At 49.8% G+C, this 17733-nt stretch overlaps 1 protein-coding gene across 2 annotated transcripts in view; it reads right to left on the bottom strand.

The window, feature by feature from the left end:
- Positions 1-7824, bottom strand: part of MAP4K4 (mitogen-activated protein kinase kinase kinase kinase 4) — a 165863-nt gene extending 158039 nt beyond the window's left edge. Inside the window, exons 1-2 of one of the 2 annotated variants that reach the window (XM_082480565.1) lie at positions 7036-7824; positions 6542-6607 (exon numbers count right to left, since the gene is read on the bottom strand). In XM_082480565.1, coding sequence (XP_082336691.1) covers positions 6542-6607; positions 7036-7092 — 123 coding nt within the window. In that variant the 5' untranslated portion in view covers positions 7093-7824. The remainder of the gene's footprint in view (positions 1-6541; positions 6608-7035) is intronic. The other variant, XM_082480566.1, reaches the window with a different exon arrangement.
- Positions 7825-17733: the final 9909 nt, after the last annotated feature.

Genomic DNA, 17733 nt, shown 5'->3' with positions numbered 1-17733 from the left:
TTGTGAGTTTTGTCCTCCCCCTTCCCATAGTTGCCTTATTTTAGAGCCAACAGTACCTTTTCTTGAGCCTGTGCCGACCTGAGAAACAATCAAGGACCCATAACGCTACAACCATAAGCTATTTGATAAGAAAACTCTTGTGCAAAGCTGTGAGATCCCCTCCCAAAACTACCTTTCGCTCAAGCGAGTTGAATTCTTTCCATTGGCTCCACTGGGAGTTGGACTGGGACCTAAAATAACGCCGCAGATAAGGATCTTACTGTAACTTTTGACTACAGTCAAGCTCATATTGTGCAAGTCAATGCTATTGAGCTTAAATATCAACGTCATCCAAAGGCAGGGAGAAATACTTCTGGTAGAGCCAGAGTGTGCAGTCAGAAATGTAAAATGGGAAAAACAAAAATGCCACTTTCCTCCAAGGAAAACAGACCTCGAGAAGGTAGGTACACAACCTACCCGGCTGAAATCCCGCTTGCAACAGAAAGTACCACTTGAAAAGAAGATGACTCGAACATAATGTGTATACACAAACACATGCTAGACCACATGAGGAAAGTCAGCTAGCATTCTAGTCCAAAAATTTATACTAAAAAATGTACACGCTGAAGGCAGGGAAATGCAAAGGGTGAACACCTCCTGTAATGCTGGATTCCCTTTGGGGACATTCCTCTACGTCATCCCCTAGGGTGGGAGGCGCGGACCTGCCATCCTCACAGAGGCCAAAAAAAGCATTTCTGCACACTACCGCTAAGGCTCTGGTGCCTGGAAGTCGATAACATGTCACCAAAATTTCCATTACCGGGAGACAGAAAAAATAAAGCAAGGAAAGGGAAGGCGTATGTTTCTGGTTTTCTCCCCTTCTTGCTTTAATATCCTCGAACAAACAAAAATCGCTGTCCTGGGCCTTATGAATAAAGCTCATCTTCCCCGCGCCTGGAGCGAGGTGCAGAGACCTTCACAGGGAAACCCATCCGCCTTGGCAAGCCCGGGGAAATGCCCCCTCTACCACTGCCACCGGGGAGAGAGCACACGCACACAACACGCAAGGAGAGCGTGAGATGATTTCGACTGAAATTTTACCCACATCAGCTGAAAAATCTTCCCATAGAAAGCTGAAAAGATTTCCCAGGGGTCAGCGTAAGACTCTGGGCCGTATTTTGTTACATCCATCACCTTGAAGACCTGCACGCACCCAGGTCCCAGAGTGCTGGGTCCCCTTCTAATTACTCCAGGAATAAGGAGTTCCTGCCCCAGGAGCCTGCAATTTGATTTAAGACAAGATACCAAAAAAAAAAAAAAAAAAGACATTTTGACAAACAGACAGATGGACTGGGGGAGGAAGAATGAGAGGGACATGTGGTTACCCACAATTGGCAGGTTGGTTTCTTTTCTCTTTTTCTTTTTTTTTTTTAATAAAAATAAATATCAGTAATCCCCACTGGCCACCTGCCTAGCTTTTGTATATTTAATTAAGAAGGATTTGGGTGATGGAGAACTGGTCACAAGTTCAATCAAATTGGGGGAGGACTGCAGACAACGCTAAGGGCTACATCTAGCCACAGGACCCAAAGAAATGCCAGTATTCCAGCCCCTGCCAGGTCCTTCCCAATTTCCCCAACGGCAAACTCTCCCTTTGCAACACAACCCATGAAAAAAATCAGAGGAGGAAGAGAAGAAGAGCAGTTCATAGTTAAGAGAGCTGGTCTGGATCAGTTCCTGAAAGCCAGTGACCTCACTGATCCTCAGCCCAGTTTGTCTTTATAGCGATAAGACTGGAATTGTATTCATGTTTAACAAAATCATTTGAATCCACAATGATGTCCCTTTAGCAGCGACAGAAAGAAAGGGGAAAGGAGGAGGGGGGGGATTCAGCTGAGTTCATAGAGAATACCAAGCACTGGCTCCTCTTCCTACCCCCCCAACACAGTCACCTTGTAAGATAAAGTCCATTAAGACAAAAATAGAGTACCCTTAGCGTGGGAAAACATTTATCCAAGTTTTAATTTATTTTCAAATCAGCATTTAAACGATCACATCTTACATCATTTCCTTTTATGAGCCAGCAGTTAGACAATACACATCATTTACATGCAGTTTTGGAAGGCTGCAACATAAATCAACAAAAGAAGCCTTCACTGTGAATTAACTATTACAAGGCTCTTAGAAAGCCACACCAGCCTGCACTGAGGGCAATTAGGAATATCATCCCTAATTCTCCTCTTTCTGGTGCGCCCTCAGAACTCACACAAAAACATCCTTCCCCCCCAGTCATTGCCGCTACAAGAGAATTACGATGTCTATCTGTGAGACGTAACAGTGCACTCACAACAGCTATTTTAAAGCGTTAACTATCTTTAAAAAACACATACGCACACTCCAAAAAAAAAACCCAAAGAGAAAGTGCCGGAGCAAGTCAACGCAGTTCAGTCTCAATAGCAAAATTAATCAGCCTTATGCCTCTATGAACAATCTTATGGTAGAGATTTTAAAATGTGCAAAATATTAACCATTGCCTTTAGTTCACAGGTCTTTTGCATTAAAAAAAAAAGGGGGGGGGGAAGCAAACACCCAGTTTGAATCTTATCTCGAGGCAAATTTCAGGAGTGTTTTCATTTTGTGCGAGCCAAACTTCAAATTAAGCTTACTACTGGACGTGAAAAACTGAAACCTAACCGCAGCAATGCTAAAAATGCTTCTCCACTATTTGCAAAAGATCAAAAAAAGTCCTCAAGGCAGCTAATCGCGCGGTAAGCCGACCACAAGTTCCAGTCACACCAAAGTGCTCTGATAAAGCAGGATAGGCTTCGGGAAGAAGGCAGACGTGGGGGCACAGCCCACCCCACGGGACAGCAGCACACGCAAAAAGCACAATTTCGGGCGAACGCCACTTTTCTGCCAAATTCTGTGCCATGCACATCACCCCCTTGCTCGCACCTCCCCAGTTACAGACGGTGGTACATGGGTACATCGCTGCCCCCCGCCAGCTGACACCAACCTGCTGGAGGGAAATTTCTCCCTCCAAACCCCAGCAGAGGCGTGGGGCTCCTTAAAAGTGTTAAAATACAGACTGGGGGGGGGGGGGGGGGAGGATTCTCACCAGCTCGGAGGGGCTCTATTTTGCAGTGTTTAACCCTTTGCTTTCTAACTTAAAAGCAACCCAAGGTGCAAAAGCATCCCTCTTTCTTCTGCGACATCCTCCTTGGATTTTGAACTGACTAGGAAAAGGGGAAAAAACTTCCAGGCCGGCCTTGCACACCCCCTCAGGGTTTCAGACGAGCAGCGGAGGAGCTCTGCTTTGCCCCAGGACCACTGAGCCACCCCCATCGCTGCGCCCTCCCCTGCACAGGGTTAAGGCTTCCCCCAAAACACCCCGTTTTCTTCAAGGCACCCAGGGCTAGGGAACCTCAGGCTCATTCCCCTCCCCAATTCATGGCTGCACAACAAGCTCCTCTTGAATCACAAGGCTCCTTCACGCAAGGGGGGCTGTAAGCGAGGTTACGAAGATGAAAATAATGTAAACCCTACGGGCTTTAAGCGGAGCAGCTGAAACCTTAGTATTTTTTAATACTCCACATAAGGCATCCCACTTAATGGCATCAAACCCCGGGAGGATTCACACTGCGCTGTGACATGGAGCAACTCCGACTTGCACTCAGGTGCCAAACAACTTCAGACTGCCCTCATCTTTCACGCGTGTATGTACATCTGTATACATCTATACACCTATATATAGCTCAGTAAACAGCCAGGGTAGAACTCCCTATAGAAATACCTCTGGCTAGATAGGTCTGAGCTGGAAACAGCTCAGGCGAAGAGGAGAAAACCAGGACTATCTCCCGCTCTTCAACAGGTCGGGCGCCGTCTCCTTCCCCACCGCCGGAGGGGAGACCCCCCCTCTCCCAGCGCGAGGCGAACGACCTTCGGCATCATCATCCTCATCATCGCCGGGGTGTATGAGCCAGACAAAGAGATAACGTCATGCCCTCTCCCGCTCCCTGCGTCCTCCCCGCAGTGGCAGGTAGCCAGCCAATCCCGCTGCCCGCGCCCCGGTGACATCATCGCTGATGCCGATACACGAAGGTGGAAGTACACCAAACCAGCGCTGCCCCAGCGATCTCGGGGGGCTACGGTTCCTCAAAGACAACCTCTCCCCGCCAAACCACCCACCCACCCACACCCCCCCCGGCCAGTCCCTTGGGACGACAGCCCAGTTAAAAGGGAAATAAACCCATTTGAGAAGAGGGATTTCAAGGAGGGGTTGCTGGGTAGGAGGGAAGCGGAAGGCAACAAGCAAACACGGCGTAACCACGTTTTTCCCTCGGTTATACAGTTCCTCCGAAAGCCCTCAAAACATACACACACAGTTTTATCTCCGGGTATCCACAGAGCATTTTTCCTAACGAAACCGCAGCTGAGAAAAGTTAAATACTATTGCACTGATTTTTTTTTTTTTTTCCTTAACATAGCTGCATTCTTTTAAGAAGAAAGCCGAGGTTTAATCACAGCTAGGAAGCTTTTTGTTTTCATTTCGTTATCTTTCGTTTATGTACAACCCTGTTAGTTGTCCACATTTTTAGCCTATGTACACAAATGTAGACAAACGCCTAAGAAGTAGCAGTGCAAATCCAAACTTCCACACACCTGTCAATCCACTAACGGCTGAAAGGCTCTATAGCAAAGCAGTATTTCCCCAATTCTTTTATTCTCGGCACCCAAACCACCTCAGTCACCAGGCAAGAGGAAACATTTCCACCGTTGTCTAACCGGTGAGGAAGGACAGGGAAACCTCATCAGACACACACTGAAACTAGTGCCCCGACAGAAACCGCCCGCCGCTTCCCCTGGTATCAGAGTGACACGGATGCCCTTAGACCTCAGGTGTCCATTCACTCTTCCAAGTCAATAAATGCAGGCGCCGAGTTTCGTTGTTCATGTTAACTATTCTGGGAGACTTCTAGCATATCGAAGGAAAATGAAATTAAACGTTTCTATCCTCAAGCCTGCTAAACAAATGAGGACTTTGCTCATTAAGTCAAAGCATTAACAAGTAAGCCAAGAAACAATGCACCAAATTACAATAATTAACAGGAGAGTTTCAAGTCACACATTCATGCCCTACAATTTTTTTTTTGTAAGAAGGGTTCAGGAGATGACAGCTCTGGGAGCAGAAGGATTACATCAAAAATTTAAATTATGTCATTTGTCACAAAAAAAAAAAAAAAATCAAACGCTCAAGGTGGTATCAAAGTGCAGCTTCTCACTTATCTCCCCCCCTCTGCTCCAGCCTTTTGAGCCACATCCTTTTTTCCAGCTTTCTGCCAACAGCAGCAGCCTGGTTATTCCACATCTAGCCTTCGAATGCAGCTCGCAGGCTGCGCAGACTACTTCTCCATCACCAAGGCTGAGGTTCACGCCCTCAAAACAAACTGACATGTGTTTCATTTGCAGAAGAGGCACCAAAGTGCTTTATTTAGTTACTGGAGCTGCAAGCAGCAGTATCTTGCCATCAGGGAAACTCACCAATTATACTGCCTTGTTTATAAGCAAAATAAAAAAATAAAAAATAAAAAACAAAACCACCAAACCCAAGCAGCTAGGCATACTCAGTTACTTTTAGTTATCTCCCCTTCCCTCTGCAAATGTGCCTTGCATTTCTACACAATATAAGGCTGAAGCCTTCTGTCTTTAGCCAAGTATTAAGACTGTGTGAATAATTAGTCATCCTGGTAGCTAGCACTCTGCAAAGTCATGCAATCTCGAGATTTGTTTGTTCCACTGACTGCACACTGGAGGGGGGGGGGGGGGAAAGTAGGCTAGTTTCACACCCACATGGCCACTCTCCGATTTCTATTTTTTAAAGTCATACACTTGTCAAACAGGTTATTCTGGGAATTCTGATTTTCACTAAATAAGCTTTCCCTGCTTCGATCACTTATTATGGTCGCTCTCCTCCCCCCCCCCCATCATTGCACAGCGCAGCACAGCGGGATCGGATGCAGCACCGTTCACCCCCGAGTCGACAGCTTCAGCACTTTGAAGGCTCTCCAACAAGGAAACCGGGTGACAATTTCAATGAAGGCCAATGCCTTTGTCTCAAGCCACCGCAGCAGCAGCAGCAGCAACTTCCACGGGGACTTCCAGCAGCAATTCTGAATGAGCCCGTGGACCTATTTGTTTAGTGCGGACATGCTCTGACAGTGTCCACTCGGTTTGGTCATTTCTCGGGTAAGGTTGCAGGGGGGAGCAAGGACAATAAAGGACTGTTTTGTCATTTCGGGATGGGTACTTGGGAGAGTAATTCGTACCCCTTTGGAAAAGCAGAAGCCAAGAGGCTGGCAAACTTGTCACGGGCAGCAACAATGACAAGAGCAACATTTTTGTCATCCCCAACTGCTCCGCTTGCCACAGCGGGGTGTCTCGCCGTCAGCCGTCTGCTCAGCCCGGCAGAGACACCGGCCACCCTCTAGAAAAAAAAAAAAAACAAAACAAAAAAAAAAAAAAAAACGACAACAACAAAAAGAAAAGAAATTCTGCCACAAACCTTGTAGACTTGCCCGTACGTGCCATTGCCAACCACTTCCACCAGCTCAAAAATCCCAGCGGGGTCCTGGGGAAAGGGGTGGAGGTGGGGGGGAAGAAGGGGACGAGGGGGGGGGGGGGGGGTAAAGAAAAGAAGCGGGGTTACATTTTTGCAAGGCGATGGCCGCTGGCAGAGCCCGGCGAGCCCGCCCGGCTGCTGGCGGCGTGCAGCTGTTGCGCCCTGTTTTTTCCACGCACATGCCAATACATGCAAACAAAGGAAAAGCAGCCCAAGGGCCGCGCTCCCCACCCACCCACCCGCCCGCCCCCGCGGGGCTCCCCACCACCACCCCTCACCCCACGCGGCCGCCGGACCCCCGCGCACCGGGCACCGACCCCGGCACCGACCCCGGCCCCGGCTCGGCCGCTCCCACCCGGCGCGGCCCCGCAACCCCGGCAAAGGGACGCGCCGGGCCCCCGCCCCGCCGGCCCCGGCCCCCCACCCCGGCAACTCACCCGCAGGGAGGAAAGGTCGATATCCACCAGACTTTTTGCGGGAGAATCGTTCGCCATTTTCCCGTCTCTTCCTTTTTTTTTTTTTTTTTTTTCCTTTATCTCCTTTTTTTTTTTCTTCTCTGTTAAATAATAGCGAGGCCGCTCCCCCCCCCCCTCCCCCGCCCTTTCTTCTTCTTCTTCTTCCTCCTCCTCCTCCTCCCCGAAGCAGCCGGGAATTGCGCGGAGCTCCTCGCCTCCTTTCGCCCTTCCCTTCTTCACTCCAGCCCCGCCGGGTTGAAACTCTTCAGCATTGGGAGGGGTTGGCGGGGGGGATGATGGATAGATAGATGGATGGTGGGAGGAGGAGGAGGAGGGGGGGGAGGGAGGTGAGGGAAGGGAAGAAGGAAAGGAGGGAGGAAGGGAAGGAGAGGGGGTGCTGCGGTCCGTCTGTCTCCCCGCGGTGCGGTGCGGGGCTGGATTCCGCTCCCCACCCCCGCCCCCGAGGCGGGCGGCGGTGCCCCGGCCGGTGGGTGGGTGGGTGGGTGAGTGGGTCGGTCGGTGGGTGTGTGGGTGAGTGAGTGAGTGGGTGAGTTGCCCGCGCGTCCCCGGCGGCAGCGGGCTCACACCATGTCGCGGCGGCGGCGGCAGGAGCGGCGCCGGGGCCGGCAGCCTCTGGCAGCCTCACGGTGCGCTCCCCGCCCGGGCATGGCACGGCCCGGCCCGGCCCGGCCGGCGGCGGGGCGGTGCTCACGCCGGCAACCGGCAGCGGCAGCCGCGGCTCCGCTCTCGCATGGAGGGGGAGGAAAGCTCACGCCCAACGCCGCGGCGGAGCCCCCGCCGCCTCCGAGCCCTCCCCGCGGCGCTGCCCTCGCATGAAACGGCACCGGGCACCGGCGGGGCTGCGCGTCCCGGCGGCGGCGGAGGGGCAGAGGCGCGGGGCTGGAGCGGGGTGCTGCGAGCCAGACAAAGATAGCCGAGGAGGAGGAGGTGGAGAAGGAGGAGGAGGAAGAGGAGAAGGAGGAGGAGAAAAGGGATACAAAATACACTGCGAGCGGAGAGAGAGAGAGAGAGAAAACAGCTCCCCCTTCCCTTCTCCAACAGGAAAAACCGGCGGAAACGCGCCCGCCCCAAAGCACTGCTGGGTAAACTCGCGGGGAGAGAAAAGAGCGAGGGAGGACGGGGAGGGGAGCGGGACCGGCCCCGGCAGCCCCGCCCGCCCCGCTCCGCCGCCCAACAATAGCCCCGACGGGGCGGGGGGGCCGCCCTCGCTCGCTTCCCCCCCCCCCCCCCCCCCCCCCCGCGAACACCACCCCCGTCCCGGCGCCCGGCCGATGGGGGAGGCCCACGCGTGCCCGCGGCAGGGCTGTGGGGATAGGCGGGGGGGGGGGGAGCTGTGGGCAGCCCACCATGTCTCTGCCCCGCGGCGTGGGCAAGGAGGGGGCCCGTGTGCGGGTTGCTTTGCAACCCCCCCGCGCCTTTGAGGGGGCAACTCAGTCAGTGTTAGACTGTCACGAGTAGTATCGTGAGGTGCTTTTTAGAAATCATAATAGAAATAATGGAAAAGAGGCACAAGGGTGGTTGGTGCTACCCCACTGCCCGTAGAGTGGGTGGTGGTATTTTCCCATCCCGCCGTCCCCGGTGAGGTGATCAGTAAAATCTCATTTTCTCTCCCCCCCCCCCCACTGAGACCCCAGACCCACAGGAGAAACATTCCTGCCCCGTCAGAGACCTCTGCAGAAACGGGGACAAGTCCTGGCCTCCAGAACCAGATCCAACAAACTCACGAGGCGGCATTTTAACACACTATTTACCCACAGCCTGGAACTGTCTCAGGCCCCAACTCCCACCCAAGAAGCATCCTCCAGCACAATCTGAATCACGTGGAAGAATCTCATCAACCTCTCTGGAGCTGGTCGCATCAGGCAGTTGCACACAGGTGTAAACCTTGGCAGGATTTGCCTCCCATTGAAGTTCTTTATCACACCGATACGGCAAAAATGTTACCTGCTTGCAAGAGGTTGTTACGTTTCCTGTGGGAACCCAGGTTTTCCTGTCTCTTCTACTTTAACCACAAAATTACATATACATAGCTATAAGTATCACAGAAACATACTTTTAAAACAAAGCAAACCTGTTGAGCAGAAAGTGTAAGGATAAATTACCATAACAGTTTAATGGTGTGCTTCATTTTCATTTCAAGTGTAGTTAGTTACAAAGAAAGGAAACTCAGGCCCGGACCAACTGTTTTTCTCTGTATAGGAACCTATAGTTGTAAGAAGGCAAATGATTTCAAGTGGGCTGGATGCTGGGTCCATCTGAGTGCATGGGCACAATAGTAGGATCGGGTCTAGATATGCAATATGTTTTGAAAAGTGGGTTTCAACAAAGATTTATTGTCAAGGACCTGGTTTGCATTACATGGCTTATTTAACTCTGCCTTTCTATGTCTACGAGCAGCCTTGGTAGGTCAAACCTATTGCCTGTCTAGCCTAGCCTCCTGTCTCCAGATGTGGCCAGTGGTGAGTGCTGAGGGAAGGGCACAGGGATACTTCCCTGGGGTCTCCTCCCAACTCTCAGCAGCTCAGGGAGTTCTTCAGCAGCGCTTGGTGTCACCACGTTTCATACTCTGGTGATTTTTTCCTTCCATTAGATTGCCCATTTACGTTGTGGATTTCTACGTGCTTCTGGCTCTTACAGTGTCCTCTGGCACGGAGTTCCACAGATGAACCAGCTGCTTCTTACATGAAGACCACCTTTGTTTGTTGTCTTTGAACCAACATCCGCTAGGTTGCAAGATGCAAACCTCCTGGTTCTCGTGTTGGAAGAGACAACAATTGTTTCCTATTTGTTTTCTCCATTACGTTCATTTCTTTAATAGATTTCCTTTGTGTTTTCCCTCAGTTTTTACCAGCTACCAAATTCTCATACCAGGAATGGAAGCCATTCCATACTTACCCTTCCTTGCACTGTTTCTGCTTCTAACACCTTCTTTTTAAGACAGGGGAATGGATCTGCACCTGGGGAGGAAGAACATAAAGCACCAGTATAGGTTAGGGGTGGACCTGCTGGGAAGTAGCTCTGAGGAGAAGGATCTGGGGGTCCTAGTAGACAGTAAAGTATCCATGGCCCAGCAATGTGCCCTTGTTGCCAAAAAGGCCAATGGAATCCTGGGCTGCATAGGGAAGAGTGTGGCCAGTAGGTCGAGGGAGGTCATTCTCCCCCTCTACTCTGCACTGGTGAGGCCACAACTGGAATACTGCGTCCAGTTTTGGGCTCCCCAGTTCAAGAGGGACAGGGAACTGCTGGAGCGAGTCCAGCGAAGGGCAACTAAGATGATTAAGGGCTTGGAGCATCTCCCTTATGAGGAAAGGCTGAAAGAGCTGGGACTCCTTAGCCTGGAGAAGAGAAGGCTGAGGGGAGACCTTATTATGGCATACAAGTATCTAAAGGGTGGGTTGAAGGAGGATGGAGCCAGGCTCTTTTCAATGGTTCCCAGTGACAGGACAAGGGGAAATGGGCACAAGTTAGAACACAGAAAGTTCTGTTCAAATAGACGGAAAAACTTCTTTACGGTGAGGGTGACAGAGCACTGGCACAGGCTGCCCAGGGAGGTTGTGGAGTCCCCTTCTCTGGAGATTTTCAAGACCCGCCTGGATGCAGTCCTGAGTAATGTGCTCTGGGCAATCCTGCTTTAGCAGGGGAGTTGGACTAGATGATCTCTAGAGGTCCCTTCCAATTCTGAAACTCCGTGATTCCGTGACCTCTGTACCATGTTCACGATGTCAGGTTCCCCATGCAGCATCATGGTGATGTCCTAGTTTCCAGTCCTCTCTTGATGCTGCCTTTTTTCACTGTTGTTGAGTATGAAAATGACATTTCTGTGGAACACGTCTATTAAAACTCCACAATCTCTTTCCATAGTGGTAATACTACCTCAGAGACTATCGCTGTGTACTTCTGGATGCTGCAAAGATTTTCGAGCCCAAACTCTGACCTGCAAGGTTTCCAAACCCAATACGTAACACCTTTCTCATGCCCCTGAAAAATACAGTCTGAGTTTTGCAGAGCTAAGGCTCTGAGCCCAAGTACACATTTTCACCATTATAGCTCTGATGTGGCTCCACCATAGTGTCCCCCCTCTCTGCTTTGAGCTTGTATTTTATTATAGTGAGTTTTGTTCTTTGGTTTGTTTTAGGATTGTACCAGAAGACCTCTGAAGAAGCAAAAGTGCTAACGACAAGATTGTGAATCCTTGAAAACTGGCACATCCCCTAACTTTAGGGAAAAAAATAGCTTTCATAAAGCAGTAAATGCCACAGGAGGCCTTCCTGCAGGTTCCCAGGGTGAAGCGCCACACTGCCTCACCTTCCTATTCCTTCCTACGCAAGCAGAGGGATGAAAGGGTTGCTTTCTTGAGGAAGAAGTCTCTCTGGCTGCGGCCAAAACCACTCTGTTCACATGTTCGTCATGCTCTTCACCAGCACGGCGTATTTACCCAGTTTGTAAAGTCTAAAGGTTAAAAGACCAAACCTAAAACCACTGGAAAGAAGATGAGCGGTGTGTTTTAACTCTTCCTCACAGGGTGAAACCAGCATCCCTGAAGGAGACAGGGTGAGACAGCCATGAAAAATCATAATGCAGATGAAATGCGAGGAAAGGCGATTTCAGCCCTGTGGATAGTCAACCCGCACACAGAGCACTAAATGACTGTGTCTTCTAATGACAAACTAAGTAGAAGCATCAAAAAATCTGAGTCAGCTCCATCTGTTTGGGTACAAAGCAGGAGAAAGCTGCGGGGCCAGCGTGCTGCTTTCTGTCACCCTCAGACACCGTTGCACCCGTTCCTGCTCTGTGTCCACAGCAGCGGAGGGAACGGAGGAGCTGGCGTGTCCCGAGCAGTTTCAGCATCCCCGAAAGAGGGAGGCTGAGCCTCCCTTTCTCCGGCCGTTTGTTCCTATCCTCTCGCACCTTGTCCCTTGCATCAGCGTAAGCGGTCGTACAGCTGTGCGGTGAGACGGGACTCGGAGCCAAGCTAGCCCAGGAAAGGAAAAGAATTTTTAACGTTAGGATTAATCAGTTCCCCGGGGCTGGTTCGTGGCATGGCTGCTCGAGCGGTTGCGTTGACGAGAGGGAGGGGGTGCAGACACTGCGTGCAGGGGAGGAAGTGTAACCATAGCATTGCCTCTTGGTGGTAGCTGTGGCTTAAGCCAATTTCAACTCTCGGTGGACCCGCAGGGGTAGAACTAGAGGAACTTCCTTCCTTACTGGAAGAGGCACTGTGGGAGTAATGGGAACCCAACATTTATGTTCTAGCCACAAAAGAAATTCCTTTCCCTCTATTCCCCCCCCCCCCAGTTCTTTGAAATTGTCTTTGTTTTATTCTTTTCCGCATTTAATACACTGGGGCCCGAATGACTGACCAGAGATGTAGAGGTCATCAACTGCACTAACTTTTTAAGAGCTTAATCATCAACAGTATTCAAGGAGATGAGTAAAGAGAGAGGAAGTTCTGAGTTTTCCTTTTGCTTATGCTACTGATTCATCCCGTAGCCTTGAGGCATCTCATTTCCTGCCTCCGCTCCCGTTCCCTATGTGGAAAATGGAAACGATTTTGACCTACTTGATACTGTGAAGTGTTAGACATGTGCCCCGTTGTACTGTCTAGGGAAATGGTTCTCGCCTTGGCCAGGAGAGTCCATGAGGGAGGCTCAGGCTGGGCTGAGGAATACCAGAGGGCAGAGTAGCGAGTGAGGCGGAGCGAGGCTTCACACAGTCCAGCTCTCCTGATGCAAGTGGGCTCCTAAGACCAGAAGGAGGTTGGGAGGCTTTAAAGACTGCTTGTTCTTGTGCTGATGAGTTCTCCTCGTGATGGTGATTACAACACGGGCTGGGAGCAGGTCATATACAGAAGGATGCCACACAATCAGCCTTCTTCCAGCTTACGTTCCTCTCCTCCTCTGCTGCTTCCACCACCACTATCTCACACCTCCATGTGAGGGCTGGTCCACACGAGCACTGCTGGCACACCCAGGTTCTTATATGCTCCATCTGAATGTCACACAGGTGGACATGTTCCCGCAGCTTTGATCACCCAGTTGGGAGTGCACCGCTGCTGGTGGCTTCCTGCTGCGTCCCCCCTCCCCAGGCTACTGCACTGCCTCCCGGACTGATGGGTTACCCTTATCCTGACATGCCGGTGAGGCTCAGGCACGTAGCTGGACCCAAGCATGGGAAAGCACACGTAGATGTCGCTGTAGGTGACACCAAGATGCTCAGGGCCCAAAAGGAGCAGCTTTCCACCAGCTGTACATTTCGAGGCCGTCACTGTCCACCCCCTGGCTTCCTCTGTTAGCAGATCGGGGGCTGGATTGAAAGGACTCCTGAAACACCGGGGCTGCCTAAATATAGCAATCCTGCTAGCGCGGGAAGGGTGGCAAAGAGAGGCAGAGCACTTCCCACGGCTGCTGGGTCCTGGGCAGGAAGGCACAGCTCTATCAGCACTGTCAGCACTTTGGAGGTGCCCACCTCTCCCCATCCCCTGCCAGGCTCCACAGCTCTGCTGCTCTTTCAGCTGTGACAGTACAGCTCCCCTCTGTTGTGGTCAGGTAGCTGGGCTGATCTTAACAAAAAAAGAAAACACCTTTTTTCTTTATTTTTTGCAGGCTTTGCTTTACCTCTTATTAACGCCCTGCTGTGAAGGAGCGGCAGGCACCAATGTGAGGGCAGGAATTCCTCAAGTTGTTATGGCACAGAGATCTACCTACCATGAAACTATGTCCTAAAAGTCATTTTGGGGTGAAAGAGTTACCTCAAATGGCATTGCAGTATGGCCTTGAGACACAAGTTAACCTTAGCCCTGTAATAAGTAATATCACACCTGTGCAGTACTGGAGCACCCAGCAGTTCTAGCTTGATCCAGATCACAAATGAACATATGACAATGTTCTTATGAAAGTAACATAATACGGTGTTCATATGATCGTTATGCGTTTATCTAGCTGTGGTGAAGAAAGATGGTACCTGGTCCATCTAAAGCCGTAGGACATGAGAAGCTGATAGCTGAAATGGTATGCGGTTTGCCAGGAGAGTGTGCTCCCAGAGAAACCTGTGAGCGAATCCGAACCAGCAGAGTAAAGTGCAGCAATTTGTATGACCTCGCTGGGGCATTTTGAATCTGATTTCTGAACATGCCCACACAGGATTTACATCCGTGGAGCCACAGCCTCCATGAGGAGGCTGCTCCCCTCCCTGGAACAGAACAGGACAAGGAGGGGTGATTTCATGCTGCCACCGTCTTTCGCTGACTCCACATCCCTAATTGATCTTCCCAGACTGAATTCGCAGCACAGCCCAGCACTTCACATCAGACTGGGAACTGTCAGTCCTGCAGCCCGGCTTACAGCTGGCAAAAAATGCATAAACCTGGCATAAAATGACTGTTGCATGCTTGGGCTAATTGAGAAGATGCCAGGTATATTTTCAGGCACTGCCTGTGCTCTAAGTTTTAACAAGCTAGCTGCTTCTGGTCCTGCTATCTATCACACAAAGCATGCAATTACCGAGCGTGGTTGGCTGTCACAGGCTATCTCTGCTTGCAGCTAAGCTGGCTTGTAGTTATCTTCCCATGAGCCAACTGTGACACTTATTTCACCTCTCATACAGGGCCCCGAGCCATATCTGTAGTGGCAATGACCAAACTTTTTTCCTCCCTGTCTGAGTCAGAACTCCTCGGGGAGTATTGTCCCTCCTCACGTTTGTCTTGACGTGCCTTATCTCACCCAGGGGCACCTGGGGGTGCTCACCCGGAGTTTCTGAGATCCACGCTTCAGGATGATGAGCCAGGCAGAGAGACAACCTGCTCACGCCGCATTTGTGCCTTGGAATAAGAAAAGCCTCTCTACCAACGTGATGGTGGCTGTGGCTCTGCAGGCATTTCTCTGCGGGCAGTGCTTGTGTAAGGATCTCCCAGCCCTTCTCCACCGAGCACACGGGCCCGTACCCTGTGCTTTTCCTCCCGGTCTTTGGCTCCTGTCACTGGACTGTCCTTGTTGTTGTGCTGGTGCCTTTACCTGCAGAGCCACGTGATCAAACAGATCAGCGTTGCAAATAACCCCTGCCTTCAGATTTTATCCAGCTCAGTTGTGTTCACAGTGTGGTGAAAGAGCAGAAATGAGCAAAGCAGTGAGCGTGGAGGCGGTTGGGTTCCTCTTCTGTAGGCCTCCAGTTCAAGTCGAGTCTGCAAGCCTCCCAGGCCCTTGAGGACATAGGTGGGGATTACTTCTCAAGAACTTAGGCCTTGTTTTGGCATGGCCCTGAACATAGTCTCGATGTGCCATGTACTGAGTCAGAAATGTCACAACGACATGATGCAAAGCACTGAGTCTGTATGAACTTACTCTGTCAATTCAAATGTGTTCAAAAAATTCTGAAGAAGTCATTTTGTCCCAGACCATCTTCTGACGAAGCAGGTACTGCAGCCAGCTTAAACCTGGTGAAAAAGAATAAAGCTGGCACAGAAATATTTCTGTATACTTGGGCTAACTGAACGGAAAGAAGATTGTTGTGTGCTTACATCTGATCCGGAGCAAGCTGATCCCAAAAAGCCCACAGATCTGGTAATAACCAACTGGTGACCACGACCTGAGTTGGTATGGAAGTCGTTGCATTACCACTTCTACCAACAGTGGGTTTCTGCAAGGAAGCTGTGAGAGCATAAATTCCCACAGTGCCCCTGGTCTGAGTACAGCTGCCTTTAATCCTGCAAATTTATCCCCATGTTGAACTTCATGCATTGTGCAAACTCCCTGTGAATTCATAAATCTTTGAGGACTGCGGCTTAAGTGAGGTAAATTATAGAAATCGAAATTAAAGTCTAAAGCATATATTTTAAACAAACATTAAGGCTACTGAAGTCTGTCCTTTGTAAGCTTTCTTCTTCAGTTTCGAAGTGACTTTTATTTGAATGGTGAAGGGATTTTCATTTTGTGTTGTACTTTACAATGAGTAGCTAGTTATGTTTTCGAAGTAACTTTAAAAATGAAGAGTGAATTATCACCAAAACGTAAAAGAAAGGGGGGAAAAAAGCTTAGGTGAAAATTAACTGTCCTTTCAAACGAAAAATTAAAAACCCAATGCTGTTGAAGGAAATGTAGAACCACGTAAAGATTTCCACAATTAACACACAGGCTTAACTGGTTTAAGTTTCCCTTTCATTTTATACAGCATGAGGTTCACAGAGGCCATAATTTCACGTAACTCTGGCTTTGTCAGTGAAGCTAACTTAAAATGTTCCCTCTCCTCCCTTCCCTGGCACCTTGTACCTGGTTTCACACCGCAGAGTGCTGCTCTCTCTGTGGGCAGCTCCTGGTGCCAGAACAAGGGTTTGCAGGGCTGAGCCACACACCAGCTTAAAAATAATACTCCCCCAAAAGGAAGTGATTTTTAGCATGCATCGGTTCTGATTTCCGGCGTGACCCCACAGACAACTGCAGTGGCATCACCGAGGAGGCCGTGATGGCAAAGAGGGGCGTGTGGGAGACTGGTGAAATGGTGAAATGGCATTGGCAACTTCTTAAGTGAGCTCTGGCAGCAAAGCCAAGATCTCATGGAGCTGCTGCTGACATGTCAATAGAAATGCAGGGAAAGGTCCGTGGGAAGAGACAAAGCCTTTAGGCATCACCGTGCAGCATATAATTTAACAAAAGACACCCACTGGTCATAATAGATGGTTGAAATGAAAAGTATTAGTCACCCTTGGGCTGGTGATTGACACAATGTAATCCTCCAGGTATTGTTTTTTTAAAAAACCAAAACTTTGTCATCAAAATAAAGCAAAAGGCTGAAAGTTATGGGACATTGTTGGGCTTTGATGTGAAGCAAAATATTTTAGCTACAGTTTAGCTTGAAATGTCATTTTCTCTCCTGTCCTCTTCTAAATCTTGTTGATTTACCAGGTGGCTCTTCTATATGATACGTTTACCCTCTGTGATCTGATTTTAAGAAAGCCAAGTATCAGGGACGCTGTGACACAGCAGTTTGGTAAAGATCCTCAGTGTAACTGTTCGTGAAGAACTTCCTAATCAGTACAATTATTTTGTCTTCTGAAACATGGAAGCTTTTAGGGGTCTTCTGGTCATAACAGAAACCCTTTGAATAAAGAGGGTCTACAGAGAGCTGTCATCTCCAGATAAAACATGTGGGATTCACCTGTCCATTTTGTATGCCTGTATCTAAGCTGATCACCTAAGCTTCCTTAGTTGACTGAAAGAAGTAAGCACCTCCCGGGTACCGTTCATGTGGTCTCAAATCAGACAGGTAAAGTGGCTCAGAGGAAGTCTATCTTAGCGCTGACTACAAAGAAGGCACAGTGAGTTTGGATGCCGAAGCCTGCACTGAAGCCATCTTGGGCTGGTGCGATGAATCCCATGCAGCCGGTCAATGCTCTTCCGTTCCTTAACATTTTAAGCCAGTTTTTAAGATTTTCAGCTGTGCAGTCCTGCATACGTTGGAAGTTATTTACCCGTTTGACTAGCAAAGTGAAGTCAAGGGGATATTTACCTGCGGTGAATTAGTGTGGCTCTTCTTGTGAAACTGCGTGGGAGCTCTGTGGACCCACTTCTCCCCTTTAAGACCGGTGCATTTACTATAAGCGGTCATCGTCAGAAACGAGTATGCTGTTAGGCAATGGTGAATAGGCAATTTGCCCTTAGCTCAATTAGC

Source organism: Vanellus vanellus (assembly GCF_965231255.1).
Source record: "Vanellus vanellus genome assembly, chromosome: 1".
In the NCBI taxonomy this organism is placed as follows: domain Eukaryota; kingdom Metazoa; phylum Chordata; class Aves; order Charadriiformes; family Charadriidae; genus Vanellus; species Vanellus vanellus.
Note: the sequence above shows the minus strand (reverse complement) of the source record. Positions and strands in the feature narration are given on the sequence as shown.